The sequence below is a fragment of the Condylura cristata genome, unplaced genomic scaffold (assembly GCF_000260355.1).
Source record: "Condylura cristata isolate star-nosed mole 26May11 unplaced genomic scaffold, ConCri1.0 scaffold00005, whole genome shotgun sequence".
NCBI lineage: Eukaryota > Metazoa > Chordata > Mammalia > Eulipotyphla > Talpidae > Condylura > Condylura cristata.
The window spans coordinates 63,609,333-63,630,486 of NW_004567106.1; the positions used below are offsets into that span (position 1 = coordinate 63,609,333).

The window sequence follows — 21,154 nt, forward strand, 5'->3', positions numbered from 1 at the left end:
AAAAAAAAAAAAAGACAGTTATATCAACAGATAATGAGTCATTGACTTTATATAGCACCTTTTCCCTTTACAGAAAGAATCACATCATCACATCAGAGTTTTGTGAGGTATTTTTTTTTTGGGGGGGGGGAAGTACCAATATCTTTTATTAAAAATGTGGTAACGTTGGTTTATAGTACCATATATGATTTAGGGGGGTAGGTGCACACCTCTTATGTATATTACCATTCCCACCACCAAAGCATCCAGAATCCTTCACCAAACACCACTGGACTCCCTCATCCTTTTGTTCCATACCCCAATGTCCACTCACCCTCTCCAGTTGCTTCAATTCTGCAGTCATATTTCTAGGGATTATTCTGGTTTGGTTTTGTCTTTTCCTTTGTTTCTCTCTCTTGCACCTGTGAATGAAATCCTCTGGTGTTTGTCTTTCTCCTTCTAACTTACTTCACTCAGCCTAATCCCTCCCAGTTCCATCCATGTTGTCACAAATGGCATAGTTCGCTGCTTCATATAACTGAGTAGTATTGTCTTCCCTGTGTACAACTCATCTTCATCCAGCTATCTGTTGTTGGGCACTTAAATTGTTTCCATAACTTGGCTATTATGAACATGCTGCAGTGAACACAGGTGTGTTTATCTTCCTTAACGTTAGTGTTTTCATTTTCTGTGGATAGATACCTAGGGGTGGAATTGCTGGATCATATGGTAACTCTATTTTTGATATTTTGAGGGAACTCAACTGTTTTCCATACCAGCTGAGGCATACTGCATGCCCACCAACAATGCACAGGATTCCTTTTCCTGCACACCCTCCCTGGCATTTGTTGTTTCTAGATTTTTGCGTGGTTTTTTTGTTTGTTTGTTTGTTTTAATATGGGCCATTCCCACAGGAGCAAGGTGATACCTCATTTTGGTTTTGATTTGCATTTTTCTAATGATAAGTGATATTGGACATTTTTTCATATGCCTGTTGGCAATCTATCTATCTTCTCTGGAGAATTGTCTGCTTAGCTCTTCCACTCATTTTTGATTGGGTTCGTTCTTTGTTTTCTTTTAATTGAGTTGGATGAGTTCTTTGTAGATCTTGGATATTAGCCCCTTGTTGGATATCTGATTCGCAAATATTTTCTCTCATTCATTGGGATGTCTTTTATTTTCATGATAGTTTCTTTCACTGTGCAGAAATGTTTTACTTTCATGTAGCCCCATTTCTTCATTTTTGCTTTTGTTTTCCCTAGGGACTTCACTGAAACAAAGATCATGAAGTATTTTGCCTATGTTTATTTCAATGTACCTTTATTTCTGATCTTATATCTGAGTCTTCAATCCATTCAGAGTTAACTTTTAATATATGATGTGAGTCAACGCTCATGTTCCTGCACATGGCAGTACCATTTTCTCACTATCACTTGTTAAAGAGTCATTCTCCATCACATAAGTTTGGTTCCTTTAATAAAGGAATTGTTCATATGTGTGGGTTTATTTCTGGGATCTCAATTCTATTATATTCCATTAGTCTGTATATCTGTTTTATTCCAGTACTGGATTGTTTTTATTATTATAGCTTTATAATATACTTTGAAGGCTTATACTATTCTTATAAGTCTATACCTATACTTCCTCTTCTTTTTTTTTTAAGACTTTTTTATTTATATATACAGAACTGGGGTACAGGCCAGAGGTGCAGGGGCAGTGAGAGGACTCACCAGAGACAGAGTGGGGAGCAGGACAGGCAGATCAATGAAGCACACTGCTGAGGGGAGCAGCAGGAGGGTCTGAAGAGGTCTGCCAGGCCATGTGGTCACCTCTGCGGCTGGGGTCGAACTCAGGCTGAAGTGGCTTTAGCTTCTTAGTGCTGTGCTTTAACCTGCTGTGCCACCAGGGAGGGCCCCATTCCTCTTCTTTTTATCAAGATAACTTCGGTTATTTGAAGTCTATTTTGGTTCCATATAAGTTTCAGTAGTGTTTGCTCTATTCTTTGAAGACACCTCCAATTTCTTTCACTAACATGACAGCAATGCACAGAAATTTAGATTTTCACTAAATTTTTCAAGAATCCAAATGTCATATTTATTGATATCTGCTTTGGCCCACATCTCCTTCAGACTACTCCTCTGTCCTTCTGTGATAGCCAAGAACCCCCACAGTTCACAGAATCTTTCTGCCTTGACATTTCATTACTTCCTGGGTTAAAGTCTGTTTCCTAAACAGTGTGGCTGGAAGGAGTTCAACACTGACTAGAGGGAGGACAGGAAATGAGAGATGACTAGCTGGGAACACGTAAACTGTTACTCCCAAAAAAGGAGGGGAAATCACATTTCTATCTAGATTCAGTTCCCCTGACTGAACAACAGTGCCAGAGAAATCCTGGAAAACTCCGTGATATGAATGTAAGAACTGAGGAAGAGTTCTGGCCCTACCCTGGTTCAAGACCAACCAGGAACTTGTTTAACAATTGCATACTCCTTCTGTCCTCCTCACAACACACAGAGAGACAGCAATGAAGAGTCATACCACACGGTGCACAGATGTGCTTTCTCCTCTCCTTCGGATCCACCCACCACATGTCCACACAGCATAACCCAGGAAGGCGATGTAGATGTATCATATGTCTTCTCTTTCCCCACCCTCTCTCTCTTACTTTCTCTTTCTTTTTCTTTCCACCAACCCCCAGGTGCTCTACAATCTTACTCAGCAACATTTCAATGAATATCTAAATGGATAGGCCAGAATTTGTCTATGGCTAGAGAAGGGGGGAAGAAACACAAGGTGAGTAAGAGGAAAGAACGAGTGGGAGAAAGAGAATGTTGTGGGTAGAGAGCCAGTGAGGATGTCCAGCCAAAGTGACCACAGGCTGTTAGTCAGTTTCACTTCCCTTTGAGGAAGCGCTGGGAGACAGTACCAGCTCTGCCAGCCTCCTGCATCCTTTGCCTGCTTGGGGGTATTTATTTCACTGTTCATTAGCACCTCCCCCAGAGGTAAAGGCTGAGAAACTTGAACCACCATGGCTCACAGGCAGCCAGCATGACGACTTAGCTTGAGGCTAAGCCTCTAGAGAGGCTTGGAGAATGTTCTTCAGGCTACTTGGATAAATTAGGAAAAGTCAAATTCTTTACTTACAGACAGACTTCTTCCCCCAATTCTATTTGCTGTTGCTATAGTTATTTGAGGAGTGATTTATGTGCAACAAAAGGCTTTATTGCAGAAAGGAAAGTGTTCACTCTCTTATTGTACCCAGCAGTCAAGTAACTGAGTTTGGATCCGCTTTCCACAGGGTTGTCCTCACCCTGTGCTGGACTCAGAACAGGAGCCCACCCTGGGGAGAAAGACCCTCAGATGACCTTTTAGGAGACCCCCACACCACTTCTGTTCATTCTGATCATTATGGAGAGTTGGAAAATAGTCTGAGAAAATACTCTTGGTATGAAGAAGACCAAAAAAAAAAAAAAATCCTTAGAATTTTAAATCTCCAAACAAATGCCAAAATTTGAATTTCTAAAAGATTAATAAGCAGTATAAGTAATACCCTAGGGAAAAGTGGGGGAGGATCCAAACACAGTATAGTTTTGTTTTTGTTGGCTGAGATTTTATTTTTGTTTTTGTGGGACTTTGGGGGTGGGGGGCGAAGTGCTTGAAAATTAAGGAATTTGACCATTTATTTAAGGAGGTTACTCTTGGCTTCCCAGTCTAAGTTTTGTATGTTGCTCGCTCCAACTCAGATGCCAGTAGGTGATAGCTCTAGGTTTTACACAGTTCCTGACTTCCTCACTCAGGGCAAAAGGCTCGTCCTGTGTGCACAGAAAAAGTTGGAAAATATTTTTTGTGATCTGAGAGCTGCGGAGAGTCTAGGATTCCAGAGGAAGTAGAAGCCTCCCGCTCCACACAGGAAACAATCTTCAAGCAGGCCTTAAATGCCAGATTCCAGGCCGAGTTTAACTAAACACTGACAGCTCTGTAAACAAAGCAAGGACAAAAAGAGCCCGCTTCCCCTTTTCTGGGAGTCATTTTGGGTTTGGGGGCTGCAGGGGAATTCTGAAATACTTGGCTCCATGGCACAGAAACAAGGGAGAAGCGGGTTTCTCCATTGAAGAGCTGGAAGGGGAAGATATTTCTGGGATTAAAACCATCCAGGAGGAGGTAGGGAAGGGTGAAAGGGTTGGGTGACATCTGTAGAAAGAGCAGGGACTTTTGAGCCCTGAAAACAACTTGAACATAACAGCTGTTTTGGAGTTTTTGCCTTTTAAAATGCAGCTGCGTCATACTTATTCATTCTGTCTGCCTTCTTTAACATTCTTTTAGAATATGCAAATTATGCCCAGGTACTTACTTCTCTTCTGCTTTTACTTTTTGCTGAGTTCCTTCCCAGGTCTTTACTTGACACTGCTCTGGTTTTTTTTTTGTTTTGTTTTGTTTTTGTTTTTCTACTCTTGTTCTCTTTTCCTCTTTCTTTGTTCACCATTGGTGACTTTTGTCTGTGCTTCTGCAAGTCACCAAGAACCAAATCTCTTCAGTTTCTCTCCACTAGTACAGTGATATTTCAAGGCTTTAAAACCGCGCTGTCTCCTGAGGGCTTGATTATTTTTTAAACTGTGTTTCTGGAATTTTACTTATTTGTCTCTCATGGTTTCATGAATGAGAGTGAATTTAACACATAAAAGGACTCAGCTGGGAGTCAGAAATTGATCACTGACCACCTCATCAGTCTCCTGAGGTGTTTTTCTTAGGAGTAAAGAAAAAGAAAGGAGGGGATGAAAATGCTGATGAGGGGGTGCTAAAGTGATTCACTGGAAATAATACTCTGACTCATCCACAATATTGGCTTCGCATCCTCCCCTTAGACCCAGACATCATCTGGTCTCCTAACCCTGAAACCACAACATGGATGATTTTGAACGTCGCAGGGAACTCAGGAGGCAAAAGCGAGAAGAGATGCGTCTGGAAGCAGAAAGGTAAGGATCTGGTGATGATGATTCTGTCACTAACTGTGTTGGTCTCAGGCCCCCAAGTTCAATGTGCTGAGAAGCCAAATATGTGCCACGCGAAAGTAGTTGTGGAAAGTTTTCTTAACTGTTAAGACTCTAAATTTGGCATTAAGAAGGAAAGAGATTGAAGAATTATTAAGAAGTTGCATTCAGTCAGGGACTTTCATGTTGGAATTTTCAGGTGGCAATGACAGCATGTGGAGTTAAAAATCATCTATAACATTGAAATAACAGAAAAAGGATCGATATGGAGTAACATGGAAAATGGGAATCTTGGGTCTGTAAAAGTAAAGTCAATATAGCCCAGTTAGATCTTGTGACAAATCTATTCTCGTATTAAAGACCTCCAATTTCAGTAGTCTACTGCTTGTGGGTTCATTAAAGCCAGTGGAGAACATTACTGTGAGGATTCTGAGTCTTTTTGGAAGCTGTTAGGTTGTGTGAGGCCTCTGTGGAGGTGGTTTCAAGGGCAGATTGAGGAAATAAAGCAGTGACATTGAAGCATGGGGCATAAATGTATATTTTAAAATTTTAGTGGTATTTAATGGGACTTCTGTTATTAGATGTTCTTTTGAGAAAACTAAGGCAGTTTTCACAGGAGAAAAACTGTTAAACAATGTTCTTAATGTCAACCAGTCATTCCAGTGTGTGTGTGCACACACACATACAAAATGGTACTAGACAGAGACTGTGCAGAGAGGTATATGTGATAAGAGTACACTGGTGTATTTATCTACACCTACAGTGGACTGGACTTTAGGACACCAGCACTGGTAGAGCTAGCATTATATACACAGAAATGAGATCTGGAATCAGAGCAGTGAATATTGAAGTGAAGATATTCTAGGAGTCTTTAGATGAAGGGAATTTAACCAAACCTTCCAGGAGGTTAGGTCTGAGGAGCTAGAAGGAAGATCTCTCCATATTCCCAGATGGGGAAGGATTTCACTGTTGGGTAGGTGTGTTTAATTTCAGGTGGAAACTCATCCAAATAAAGAGTCCCTCTATTTTCTATTTAGAGTTCGTAAAGACTTAATGGAAATCACCAAAGGAAACAAACAAACAAACAAACAAACAATATTAAGGCGGTGAGGAGAACCAGGAAGAGGATGGGGCGCTAACATTGAGTGGACATTGAAGTCTTGTAGGCGATATCAGGACCCAGTGAAACTTACCTCTTATTCTTTCCAGTAATGTGTTGCTAGCTTTTCCTGAAAGTCTATGAAGCAAATACTTCTACCCAACATACTTGTTAATCACCACCCAGCTTCCTGTTATCCAGTAAAGATGGATGACAGTGTATTTTTTTGTATATAAAGGAAAGAGCTCTGAGGCATCATGGTGGAAGGTAGGCTGGTTGTTTGGTTAAAGACATGGGCTTTAGCATTAGACAGCATGCTCAATCCTAGCTCTGCTACTTATTAACTCTAAGACCTTGCAGATTATTCAATCTTCTGAATCTTCTGTTTCCTCATCTTTAAAATGGGGAAAGTAATAATAGCTCCCTTATAGAGCTATAAGGAAATAAAACATATAAAGGTATGAACATACTCACAGGTAGCATTTATCAGGTAATTATTATTTATTGAGTTATTTTTTGAATGTTATTCAAGTGTGTGTCACTATAGTTACTATTATCTCAATTTATTCTCTGCAACCCATCAGTACTTGATGATACCTGTTATAATTACCATATACCAGAATGAAATGAAAAACACAAGGATTTTCTTTGTATACATCTCAGAGGATACAAGAACTCTTGGCTAGATGAAAACAGGAGTTTGCAATCAAATGAAGAGTTTTGAGCAAGTAGATGTGATAGTCAAGAGAGCATTGCATTGTCTTGGCTAAAAATGTAAATACCAATTCAAGCTGAGCTCTTCTCATAGATTTAGCAAAAAAAAAAGATGTTGAATTTTGGTGTCTCTATGAGAACCCTTCAGTGGTGCTTCATTCTTGAGCTTCAGTCTGGCATGCTTTTCTGGATGCCAGGCTCCACTTGACAGCACGGAACCCTCTCACTTTGCCGAACTCATTCCAGTCCCAGTGCTTGCTTCCCACACCCTATGTGAGTCTCACTTTCTACACAGAAGAAAGGCCCCTATTGTAAAGTTGTGTTATCACATTTAGTGGCTCACAGACATAAATAAAGGGAATGAAAACACTCTTGTTGTTGTCATTGTTCATACATTTTTATGGGCCTCTGAAATATCTTGATGATTCCATATTTTAAAGTAAATATTTTTACTACACTGGAAAAACAAACAGTTTTTGAAAGTCTACTGTGTCTGTGTTGGCCCCTCCCAGAATTGTGTCAGTGAAACTCTTTTACATGATTTAATAGCATGACCAATCAACATTTATAACACGCACTCTCACACACACACTATTATTCACAATGCTTAGCATTGTGACCTTGAAATTTTAAATCAAAATTTTAAATATAGCCTATGAAATATAACCTAGAATTTTATCTGAGGAATTCATTTTAGCAAAAATAGTTCTCAAGTGGGAAAAAAGTACCAAATTTTTCATCTAATGTTAGAAAGGAAAAGGAACTATCATTTATTTAGCATTAACCAAGTGCCAGCATAGGCGAGGCATTTTATATACCTTCTATCATTTGATTGTCAAAACAACCCCATACCTTTCCTAGTGTCTTCAAGCTATTATAGCAATACGAGAGATGGGGTGGATTAAAAAAACAACAAAAAATTCTTTCTCAAGTTCTGGGGTCTAGAAAGTCAAACATCAAGGTATCAACAGACTCGGAATCTCATGATGATTCACAGATATCCTGTCTTCACTGTGTCCTCACATGGCAGAAGGGTTCTGGGAGTTCCCTGGTGTCTCTTTCATAAAGGACATGAAACCTACTCATGAGGCTCCAAGATCTATTCCCCAAAGGCCCCTCCTCCTAACACCATCACCTCGGTTTTCAGTTTTCGAACTCTGGGGAGACACCAACATTCGATCTGTTGCCAACTGGGATATGATTATTCCTGTTTAACAGCTGAAGAGTCTGTAGGTTTACAAGGTTAAATAGCTTGTCCAAAGTCACACAGCCAGGGAATAGCAGTAGTTTCTGCCAACCCCAAATCTCAAACCTCTCCACTGTCAGAGATGGAACGGGTTATTTTATGTACAACTGGTTGTTTTGGCTGAAGGTCCACCGTCTCTAAAAGGCCAAACTTAATCCCTAAGATAGGGGAAAATCACAATAGGCAAAATGAGGCTATTGGGCCTAGTTGAACCATTCTTCATATTTATCCAGGTAAATTGCTTACATGCATAGACACAGTCATTGTTTTGTTTGCCCTCATAAAAATCTACCATTTCACAGAAAAATAGAAACAGAGATCATGTTTTCCCCCTTAAGCCAAAGAAAGCTGTTGGTAGAACTGTGCTTGGCTTTTCTCTAGATTCTTCTCAGTAAGACTGTATTCACCATTAGGACAGGGACTTTGTCACATCATCACTCACAAAAGCTTTTGGCTGTCACTGGCCTATAGATTATCTTCTGCAGTAGAATGTTACTTTTTCATTTTTGGACCACACATTACTTTGAGTCTCTGATGAAAGCTATCAACCCTCCTCCAAGAAAAATGCATATGTAAACTCATAATCTTGGCACTTACCTTCACTGGTGTCTGTGGACCTCCATCCACAGACCTCCTGGGGCCCATGAACTTGAGGCCAAAAATCTCTGATCTAACAAACTTTAAAAGTTTCATTTTACATATGAGGAAACATTAGTCTGAGGAGATTGACCTCCTCAAGGTCATCCAGCTAAACTGAGGCAAAACTCTTGCACAGTGCAGATCCCTGAATAAATGGGACCACCGCAATGTTGCTGCCTGTATAAAATGCCATAGCTTTTGAGTAGGAAAAAGTATATACTGCAGTGTATCACACATAGGGTGGATGTTTTTATTTAAAAATCATTACGGATAGTATTTCTAAATTAATGGACATTAAATTAGATTACTTCAGATAAGTTAATTGAAAAACAAAGTAAGTAGATAGCTGAATGAAAACATTTATTAGAAACTTGGCATCAAATTTTGCCATTTGAATCAAGAAGCAATAAAGAACAACGGTGATTTTGCAAACAACCCAATTTGCCATCAACTTTGGAAGTCTTTTATTTGGTATATATTGCTTTGGCAAGATTTCTTTAAACAAACGTTCATTATGATATAAAGATATTATGAAGGATTTATCCATCTTTGCCAGTTTCATTTTAGCAATCCAAAGTCACCTAAGGATTTTTCTCTGTAAATGTGAAAGAGATTAGAATGAATTTGATTCCTTATAATGATTTCATGTTTCATCTTTATTGCTACTACCTTTTGGGGGAAGATAGAGCACATGTGGAATGGAACAAAAACTTGCCACCTTCTAGAAAGCCAGACCTTGCAGACTCAAACCTTGGGGTTACCAAAGATAACTATATTTTACTTCTCTAAGCCCATATTCTGATCAGGAAAATGGCCGTCTTAGCAGTTCTTCCTCATAAGTTTTCACATAGGTTGTATGTGACACTAGATGATTCATATAGATAGATAGATGAATAGATAGGCTGATAGATATAACATATACATGCTATGTAAATATGAAATGTGATGCATCTATAATATATATATGTGAATATATGATTGGTGCCAGTTATTATTGCTTATCACAGCTGGTTTGGGCTGGATAGAGAACATGGCAAGGAAGTTGTTATCAAGAATGTCTTCTCTGGAATTATCTCCCAGGAAAGGAAGCCTCTTGGCTTCCCAGAAGGGGGTTCTATATCACCAAACATGGAGCATAGTCCTAGGCCTCCAGTCAGTTTGGTGTCTAATCTCTACTCTGCGTCAAGTCTCTTTTAGCTACCACCAAGAGAGTGATAGGCTTATGGGCAGGAAGTCTCCATGCAGAGCAGAAAACTCATACCTCCTTAGATTTAAGTCTTTTTTCATTTCCTCCATTGACTAGAAATCAAGATAAAAATGCAGGCTAGTCTGGCATCTTACCTATCAAGGTCATTACCTCTATAAGTTGTATATAGTTAATATTCAATGAATGTTATTTAGAAGTTCTTTTGTCTCGTGGAATTATCATTTCTTTGCTTCCATTATATCATCTATGGTTTCAACACAGGTAAAGCAGTAAGTGGAAGTCTCTCAACAATATATGGAAATACTATATTCATAGTAGCAGAAAGTTATGTGCCTAATTTTTACAAAATAATATTAATAATCTTACTCTAAATTAGTACTTTATTCATTTTTATTGACTTTAATATATGCAGACATGTGATATAGCCAGAAGTTGTAAGTCATCATAATGTATAACTGTAAACGTATCACTCAACTGAAAAACTAAATCATTTCCAGTATCACCAAAACTCCCTGCAGACCCCTTCCAATCTCACCCTCTTTTTTTTAAATATATTTTTTGAAGATTTATTTATTTATGCTTACAGAACTGGGGTATAAGCCAGAGGTGTGGTGGGTGAGAAGATTCACCAGAGACAGGGTGGGGAACAAAACAGGCAGATCTACTGAAATACACTGCTGAGGGGAGCGGTGGACAGGTCAGGAGAGGTCTGCCATGCCATGTGGGTCAGCTCCCTGGTGGGGGGGATCGAACTCATGCTGCAGTGGCTTCTGAGAACTTCATAATGCAGTGCTTTAACCTGTTGTGCCACCAGGGAGAGCCTAGTCTCACCCTCTTTTCCCTTTACTTGTAGAGGATACTAGTGCTGAATAATTAATTTATTTGAAAGTAAAAGTTTAAATAAGAATTTAGGTGAGTGCAGGCATTCTAAAGTTCTCTCCAGACTCAGGTGACGATGTTAAGGAGAGTCCACTGTTGTTTAAAAGGACAAGTTTGCCTTTCTAAAGTCTCAGGCCCAAAGGTGGCCTTTATTTAAACCTGACATCTTTGGAGGAGAATACTACCAACAAAGAATGCCATCAAAATGTAATGAAGGCTATCACATATATCTGTATGTGGAAGATATTTATTCTATTTGATGGGTGTCTCAAGGATGAGCCAGTTGTAAGAGATCAACATTTGTTAGTATCATTTGGCCAGGTAGGAGTGGCAGATGGGAATGATTAAAGACTTCTAATTCTTCATCAAGGTAAATTGATTTCAATTGCTTTGAAGTCTTCTGGGGGAAGTTCTGATCTTTATTATCCCAAAAGCCCTTAACTGTGTTACAAGTACCACTGGGAATGAAACTTGAGCATGTTGGAATGAAATAGTGGCTGTATTAGTGGATTCTTATTCATCTGTGAATGAGGTTAGAGAAGAAAGATGTGCAAGCTTTGGAAATAAAATCAGTCCTTTTCACTAGTTTGCTGTCTAATAAGTAATATCCGTCAACAGTTGGAAACACCATTTTTAGTCAATCATAAATCTTCATTTTTTCATCTCTCCCTTTTTTTACATTGTATCATTTATTCTTGGATTGTAGTAAAGTGTAACAACTGTTCATGAATAAAGAATTTGATTACCGTGTTAAATAGGTAAGTAATATCTGGCTTAGTTCTAAAACCCTTGTCAGGACAACTATTTAAAACCTTTTAAAGAACATCAGTAGCATTTGCTTACATTTGAAGGTCAAAGTGGCTAATATATAAATCATTTTTATTTGTGCAATTTTTAAATAAGTTTCTAATGTTTCATTAGCTTAGTGGAAGGTACCAGGTCCATGTGAACATATTTTCAAATGTTCTTTCCAGCTAGTCTAGATTGGTGAGATCTGACATTACATTTGAGGCTAGTACCAATTGATTAAGTTGAAATGCAAGGGCTTACTTTCCATTTTAATAAGTCGCTACATCACATACAGTTCCTTTGTTGGAATAAAAATCTTGGTAAAGTACACATCAGCCACTATAAATAGCAGCCAAGAGCCTGTACATTCAGGAGAGTCTCCAGAGAGTGTATTTTAAACCACACATTGTTTAGAATAGGAAATTCTTCCAATGTTCATATTTTCCATTGTGGGTGTACAGCAGCTCTCCGTGTACATCTTCATGGGCTTCCATTTCCCTGGACCATTCAGGACCAGCTGATCATTTCCAGAAGATTGCTCAATCCGTGCTTTTCATTTTCCTAAGGCTAACCTGAGTCTGACTGTCCAGTGGGAATTTTGCAGACATTGGGGGCTCTCCAAATGAAAGCTTGATGACTCCCAAGCCCGGCACCAGCAACTCGGTTATGAAAGAGTCCTTTATTTCTGGAGCTAGTAGCTCCATGTGCCTACTTAGAATAACAGCCGCCAACCCATTTCTGATTCCCACAGAAAACCTTGCACAGTTGGCAGGTCTTTCTAGGGCACTCGAGAGACTTATATGGAAAATAGCTGAACAGGAAGTGAACAAACAGGCGAGCAGGATGAGATGATGGGTTATCATGCTGGTTGGAAGACAAGAGGCCTCAGCAGGTATAATTACAGGCATCTTTCCCGAGGCTCTGTTGTAACTCCAAGAGATGCCTCTCTCCCACTCTCTCCTCACACAGCCTCTTCTGTTTCTTTCATCAAAACTGTTGTGTAAATCTCGATGCTTTTTTAGTGGGGGCCCATGTGAGGGATTAAATATTCTCACACCATTTCCCTTTCCTTGATGAAGAAGAAGAGTAAGAAACTACTGCTAAGGAGCCTTGGACGCAATGGTGATAGTTGATACCTAATCACTTTTCCCGCTACCCCCTTGAAAAGCCTGTGACTCTTCCAACCATGAAAGTCAAACTTCCCAAATACTTGTGTGTTCTCTGAGCCAGCAGCCTCACAATATATACAGCAGCCCAGGGGGAACCAATCCCACTCACACCCAGCAGTTTCTGAACTAAATAGAGTGGGGGTTTGTATACCTCAAGACTGAAGCAGCTTAGAAGTCCTCGAGCCTTACATTTCCAAGAGTCAGACATCCCAGACACCTGAATGTAAGTTTTAGCTCCTTGTAGCATGTGTCAAAACTGTGGTAGAACCGCCCTCGGGGGGTCTATCTTGGGGGTTAGGGTTGGTTTCCAGAAGATCTCTGTCTGAAGTGCAGTGTGTTGACCACTTTGTGTGGTCATAAATGAAGACTCTCATACCCACTTTCCTTGAAAAGGGTAGAAATCCAGATACCTGGGTCCCAACTTGCTAAGCCATATGTCCAGGAGCACATGGATAGGGTCAAGTCAGAGCCTCATTATTTCTTGCAGCCCTGGTCCTTGACCTCTGCATCATGCTGTGGCCAATCAGTGCAGCTGCCTCTGACTTTAGGGAAAAAAACAACAAAAAGCAGTGTTAGATCAACAATGTAAGAAAGAGTACGGTTATGGCTTTCTTATCTGGGAAACAGAACAAATGCATCAGAAGGTAGCTGAGAAAAATTAAAGGAAATGTGACTGATGCCGTCTAAAGTGTAAAATGAGGAACATTGTTTGGCACGTGGAAGCACTTGTAAGATCCATTTAAACCAGAGTCACTCCTGGTTAACTCTGTGAAGTGGCAAGTTCCAGTCTGGCCATAAACTGTGTTTTGGAGAATCCTCACACTCATTATCTTAGGCTATCTGGCTGGACCTTCGCATCGAGGTTTTCAAATATCAGAAACAGAGCAAATACTGTCAGATGTCACCTGTCACTTTCCCTAGAGACCGTCACTTCCAAAGAGGTCTTAGTTCACCAGCTCCCGGACCCTCAGTTGCAGAGTGGATGAAGCAAAGCCAATTTAGCTCCCTTCCATTCCCTTCCCTGTAAGTTGTAAAGGGTGGAGCAAATTCAGAAAATTTTAACTGATGACTTTACCCCTCACAGAATCAAGGCCTGCTGTTGTTCTGGTCTTGTATCTACATTGGCAAAGGTACTCAAGCTTGGAGGAATTCTCAGCCCTTTCCTTCCCAAGCCTCTGGGAACTGGTGAACTATTACTCACCTTGAAGAACCAGCTTAACAGTCATCCCTTGGGTTAAACCTTCCCAGAAGCCCCCAAAGTGACCGATTTCCCAACTTGGGTCTCCCGTACCCCCTTTAATGTATACTATTTGCTTTATGAGTTTTTTGTTCACATTTCTGTTCACCTCCCAAGTTAAAAGAACAGTACATTAGAAGCAACATCTTACCCATTTTAATTCCCACCAATAACCATTAGAATGTTGAATAAATAAGTGGACAGATACTTGCAGTCATATTTGTGCACCAAGGCAGAACTTAACTCAATTCACTAGAGTGTTTATGGGGACATAGAAATTTTAGTGACCTTTGTGGTAGTCCTGGCTCTACCCACAACTTTCTTGGCTCTCCCTCCCTCCCCTACTAAGCCACTGGGATGTTGAGTCCATAGCTTTCTCTCTAGCTATATGAAGGTTCATCTCATGTATTCATATAGACTCATATATTCCTATGATTACTAAAGATAATTGAACTTCTATATCCTGCCATTTTAACCAGTATGCTTACATAGATATGCATCGTGGAGGCAAATGATATTAATCTGGTGAGCATCAACTCCCTTTAGTTGATTGATTTACCACCCCAACCCTTAGTATTATTTACAGTTTTCATCTATTGGAAGACCAGATAATTGTCAAAGTATAGGGTTTACACCAAACCCTGGGGAGTCCAACAACAATGAACAAACTATAATTTCAGATTTCTCTAAAGAAAGAATACATTGGTGGCCCAGAAGAGTAACTCTCTCCATTCAACCCCAGGAGGATGGGCAGAGGGAATAAGGGATTAAGCCACTCAAGCTAATATTTGTCAACATTCTTTCTGAAGCAGAGTATTTAATACAAAAGTTGGGTCTAAAGTTTACATTCTAAATAGTAGATTGTTTTCTAGTATGGGAATTTAGTAATGGGCCAAGAAAAAAAAATGAATGAAAAAAAAAATACATTACAGCCCCAGACATTTTAAAAAAGATACGGGGGATTTTTTTTTTTTTCAGTGCAGTAGGGCATTTTTGTTTTTATAAGTGGGTCATACACCCCCAAAAGCACTATTTGGTAGAAAGAGGGGGAGTGTTTATAAATAACTGTAAGTCAGAACTCTAAGCTTCGATGAATCCAGTCAGTGTTGACATTGCTCCAACACATTCTACAACAGGCATTGATTTTTCTTAACTCTAAGATTTGTTAACATAAAATGCGTAATTAAATAAATTCAGTCAACTGGAACACCCAGAACACATAGACCAGAGGCACTATAGAACAGTCTCAGAATTGTATCATTTAATTTTATTTTTAATTCTTTCATCCACTGGGAGTCAGAAGGAGTCAGAAGGAAAGATAATTTTAAGCTATCCTAGAAAGACTCACAATTCTAAAATACCTAGGAGATTCTCAGATTACAACAGCTTCTCAGCTTTGTAACATATTTCAGAAAGCTGACTGGCTATTTCAGAGCCTGGCTTTTATATTTGAAGTGACTGCTACTTTTTGTGTAAGTATCATCTATTATATTTTCTTTGTTGTCTTCATGAGGTCTTAAAATTAGTAAGTTTTCCAGATGGCTTTTGGCTTTTAATGAGAAAAAATGAATCTGACTTTTTTTATTAAATGTTTTCAGTAAGTCCTGCTTCTAGTCTATCAATTAGTGAGCAAAAAAGAGTCCCACTTGTTTTTCTTGCCTTGGTCCTAACAATAGCTTGATTTCATTGCTCAATAACTTCAAAGTAAAACAGCCTCCTAAAGTTGAAAAGCTTTCTCCTAGTCTATTTCTAATCTTCACTATCAAGCCACCACCAGAAAGGCGCCCAAGAATTCAACTAAAGAGCATTTCTAATAAATTGAGCACATAAGATTTAAATTGCAGTTGACAGGTGTAAGCAAGTGAAGTCTAATTGTAATCAATTGCCTTACTCAGTTTGGGCTGTTCTAACAGAATACCATACATGGGCAGTATAAACAAGTATCTATTTCTCACAGTTCTAGAGTTGGTAAGTCCAAGATCAAGGTCTTAGTCATCGATAGGTTAAGTCTAAAGAAAGGATGGACTACTGGAAGAGGTCTACATGAATGTCATGTCTAAGGTCAGGGTTGACCCTGGACATCTAAGAGTTTCCAAATAAGATAAATCTTGGTGTTTGTTCAGTTTTGTGACATGAAAAATATTCTTTCCACGAGGCAAGTGTTTCTTCACGTGTCTCCGTGGTTTGCAGGAAATAGTCTCCGTGATGATTTCACCACCCTTTGCTCCAACACCACACTCATGAAACAGTCCTAGGTGACAGTGATGTTTCCTGACCTTCTGGCTGGGGGTACAGGGGCTCTCCAGCTGGGAAATGAGAGGCCTCCATGCACTGAAGAGGGAGGTCATCCATGCTACCTCAATTCACTGGCATTAATTAGTATTAATTGAATTCTGATGTACATATCAGCCTCTTGTGAATCTATGAGGCAATCAGTCCTCTCAGGCCTTTTAAGTCTATGAAATCCCAAGATCCAGTTTCTGGTGCAGCAGAATTTCTAGATCCTGTACATGATGAATATTCCCCAAAAATTCACTCCATGGATTCTGGGAGGACCGACCAGCCAGGCAGCTCTCTGTGCAGCTGCGCTATCCATCGTTGTCCCTCTACAACCCAACAAGCAAATGAACAACAAACACTTATTGAACATCTGCTACATGCCTAACATTAATGTAGGCTGTAGAATAAGTTTTAGAAAATACCCCCATGAGCAAAAAGGTTATAATTTATTTGGTGTTAAAAGGCATGTACAGGTGAACAAAGAATCAACAAGAGTCTATTTCTATATTCATCTCTGTATAGATAATATATGTCATAATCACATCCTGCTTTATGTGTGATAAGTGAATTACACAATAGGATCTAACAAGGTGTCATTTATACAAAATAAATAATGAACACTAAATCCAAAGCATCCTAAACACAGTGGACTGTTTTTAGAGCAGTAGGAACAAATGTATGCTTCAATCCAGCTCTGAACTGCCCCCCAATACAGAAATCAGTATTCACTTAGAGTTTATGTGGTATCACTAGTAAAAACTGGATTTGACTCCAACTATAAAATTCCCATGTAAATTGAATATCCAGATGCATAAAGTGGACTCCAGCACATAAATTTATGGTTGTGGAAATATTTAGATACTTTGAACTAGAGTGATACACACAGAGAATTCTGTGGCTTATGAACTAACATGCTTCCTTTGAAGCTTTGACCTTTTCCCCCACACTAGAACTATCTCTTTAGAACCCCCATGGTAGTTTCTTAATTTCCTTCACAGTTTAATTGTATCTACATACAACACATCTGCACAGTTTGGTCTGGTTTCCGTTTCCTCTGGGTAGATATCACATCCTTCGTAGACACACTTCTTTCCTGGAATTATATAAGGTATAGATTATTATTTATAACAGACCAGAGCCAGGGTTTTAGGATGTGCACCCACAACCATTCCTTCAAGAAACTGTTGTTAGACTTCTGTATTTCCAAGCACTGTTTTATTGTTCCAAGGCTGTATTTCAAGCTGAAGGGCAGAGAGAGAGAGGAGTAGGAGGCAAGAACCTTTTAAGATAGAAACTTTTCCCTTTGGGAAAGAAAATGGTCCAGCTGGTTCAAAACCTCAGATTTTCAAAAGAGCTTAGAGAGTAGACCTAAATGATTGTGCAGCTTTTAAAGAGAAAGGGACAAACTTACAGCAAGTTAACTGGAGAGTCTGGCCCATGCATGACCACATAGATATTTCCCCAATACGTGCAAACAAGAATGAGCTCAAACTTTCTTATCTTTCTTCCTAAGATGACAGATAACAAAGAAATAAAGTCAAACTTAGGGAGAGGTCATAGAGATGGAGGCAGATGCTAGTTCTTTAAAAAAAAATCACTAGGGCCATCCCGCTGCTCTCCTCAGTAGTGTACTTTGTCCATCTGCCTGTTCTGCTCCCCACTCTGTCTCTGGTGAAGCCTCTTATCCACCATACCTCTGGCCTGTACCCCAGTTCTGTAAGCACAAATAAATAAATCTTTTTTTAAAAAAATCACTAGAATTCAGAGCAGCAACAGGAATTTTAGAGGCACTCCTAATAAGCTAACTACACCTACTGTGGTGATTGTTTCACAGCATATACAAGTACCACATTACTATGTTGCACACCAGTATAATGCTATAAGTCAATTATATCTCAATTTAAAAAATTCTAAATAGAAGGCACTCAGAGAAAAGGAGAAGGAATAGCTTTGTTAAGTGAAAGCTGAAGACTTCAGGAAACAGCAGGTAAATTATAGCAAATGCCAATTATCTTTTCGTTGAACACAAGTTCCCTTTTTGATAAATGTTGCGATTCATTGCACTGGTTGAAGATGTGTGTTAATTTGCCAGGGGTAATACAAGCAGAGGTTAGAATGTGGTTAAGGGGAGAATTAGCAAGGAAATGCAGTGACTCAAGGATTGCCCTGGGAGAGGAAAGATGGACAGCTTTCCTTTTAGCCGAGTCAGTGTTGGATAAGGAGACCACATTTCACCATGAAAAGTGCAAGCTTCATGCCAGAGAGAAAGGATGTATCACAAGAAAGGATGTATCACACCACACTTACCCTACCCCGCCTCCATTCTGTTTCATCCTAGAACTAAATACACATCATGGTGACTAACTGGGGTGGGACCAGATAAGGACCAGAGAGAGGAGAAGAATCATTCAAAGGGTCAGTTCAGAGGAAAGTAGATTGGACCCAAAAGAATTCTGAATAGCTGCCTTCAGCTGGGAGAGGAGAGCGTTATCTTAGAACACTAAATAGGGTCCTCAGTTCATCTAAAAGTATTATTTCTTAATGGTGAATATTCCTTTATTTCTGTCATCTTCCCCTTATTCATTTTAGTTTAGCTAAGATATTTCAGAATAAAATGTAATTTAAAAAATGTATAGAAACCCCATACATGTTGCCCACATACCCCAACCCGAATCTACCTATGGAAGTCAATAGAATTGTGTTACTATGTTGTTAGCACAACCTGGTCTGGCAGGACTATCACCCCCCCCACACACACACACACCCTCAGTAAACTTCCCCTTTGATAGTTTCTGGAAGTCTGTCTCATACACTCATGAATGGCAAACCAACTCTCATGTGCGACCTCTGTGGCTCCTTGCTGCAAGGTTGCCCAGCCCCAGTGACTCCCTCCCCATACCCCCATGCCATGACGTCATTTGCAGGGGACCCTTCAGCACCCACCTTGACACCCTTGACCTCAGAGTCACAAACTGTGTCTCCAGCTCTTGTGATACAACTTTGCAAGGGACCAGAACGCCCCAGCACTCCATCTGCCCTCCAGAGTCCCAAGACCTTGCTATGTTCTTTATACAAGTCAGCATAGAGACCTTCTAAGCTGCTGTTACCTTTTGTCATTTGGGCACCAAAGGGTGGCCTAAATTCAGCAAACAGAAACAGCTCTGCCTTCTCTGCAGCCTGTCTTAACTCTGGCTACAGAACTCTATAATGCATGATTGGTACAGCCTAGAACCTTGAATTCTATGTTGCCTCCAAGACATCACTAGAGTATTGAAATTCAGGTAGGTGGTCACTGAAAGATCTTTTCTCCATTTCTGAAATCAGATTGTTTCCTATTCATGTTTCCAAGATCTTTGACAAGATAGTGAAGTCCTGAGTATACTAAAAGAACTGAAATAGGAGCCTCTGGGGGTGGGGGGAAGTGCAAATTTCTCCATATGAAGGGTAACTCATAGATCAAGAATAACTTTACAGATAAATGCTGGAAATTGACTAAGCAACAATTCAGAAAAAGAAAAAGAAAACCCTGAATTTAGCACCAAAATGAATAAATGAGCTCGGTAAGATGCTCAATGCGAAAATCACGTTTAGATGTGTTAACAGCACATGGCAGACAACACTGGGACTTCAGCCAGGCATATCCAGCCTCGGTCAAGCCTTTATTACATGCAATTTTGGTTTCCCATTTGAAAAGTTGTTATATTTCAGGCTGATATTATAAAAATGGAAAAATAGGCATTGGCGTCTGGCCTAGAAAAGACGAGACTAAAGGATGACTTAATGCATGTGGTCCTAATGGGCTGTGGATTTCTACTTCAGCAACAGGAAGTGCCGCTCCATAACAGAATAAGCTGAGCGTGAGTGATTAAACTCTGGGCTGCCACCTGTGAGGTATAGTGGACCTGAAGTTCTAGTCATTTCAGACTGCTAGTCACTGTCTATCTGACATTAAGATTTCATGTCCATCTCTTTCTTCCTTTGGGACTGTCCACTTGTCTCTGGATCCCACCAAAACCAAGTCATGATTTGATTTAGAGTAAAATGTTCAAATGGTGTCGTGTGGGGTGGGGTGAAGGAAGAAACTATGCGACCCACCATCCAAGGGAAACAAGACTGTAGCCCCCAAGACACTTATGGCCAGTGACAGATGAGTTCAGAGCATTGTCAGCAAAGGCCAAAAGGGCCCGGGAAGGACAGGAAATGATGCTGGATAGCTAGGATGAGGGGGAGGCGGTGGCTTTCCACAGCAGCCCACACATTCCTCCACCCCCACCCAACCCACCACATATTCCTAAAGAAAGACGCAGTGGGAACTGAGGACATTAACAAAGACACAGCTGGGGAGAGAGGGAAGAAAAGAAGCTACCGGAAGGTGGAAAGAGAGAAGAATCTGTCACTTCTGTGAAGGGAGATGCAAAAAGGGCAGATGATTTCATGGGGGAATTTTCTTAAGACAATCTATTAAAAAAGCAGTATCTGGGGCCCTCCCTGGTGGCCCAGCAGGTTAAAGCACAGCATTAAGAAGCTGGGAGAGAGGGGCATCCCTGAAGCCCCAAACCTGTCTGCTCTAAGTGGGTTCTGTCATCCGCCACATCAAGACAAAACATGTAAAATTTTAATGATAAGGGACTTTAATGCAGTGTATATACAATACAGAACACAAAGAATATAATTTCACACCTGAAGTGACCCATCTCCTCATGGGCAAAAGGCAAACCAAAAGGAACTGGTCCAAAGCAAGGCCTGAGAGCTGCCACTAGACTAAAGCACCTTCTGGCCGGGACCCATGGAAAAGGGTCAGAAATGGCCAGAGAAGTCTGGGAGGAAAAGAGCAAAATCAAAATCAAATAAACACCACTATAGTCACCTCCCTACAGGTCTCTCACCCACATCTGCTTTAACCAGTCCAGGGTCAGGAAACAAGCCCG

General features: G+C 40.1%; 1 protein-coding gene across 1 annotated transcript in view; it reads left to right on the plus strand.

Moving 5' to 3' along the window:
- The window catches only part of CALD1 (caldesmon 1), a 167,818-nt gene that overhangs the window by 83,446 nt on the left and 63,218 nt on the right, over positions 1–21,154 (plus strand). The window contains exon 3 of the mRNA XM_012720775.1: positions 4,842–4,952. Coding sequence (XP_012576229.1) covers positions 4,882–4,952 — 71 coding nt within the window. The 5' untranslated portion in view covers positions 4,842–4,881. The remainder of the gene's footprint in view (positions 1–4,841; positions 4,953–21,154) is intronic.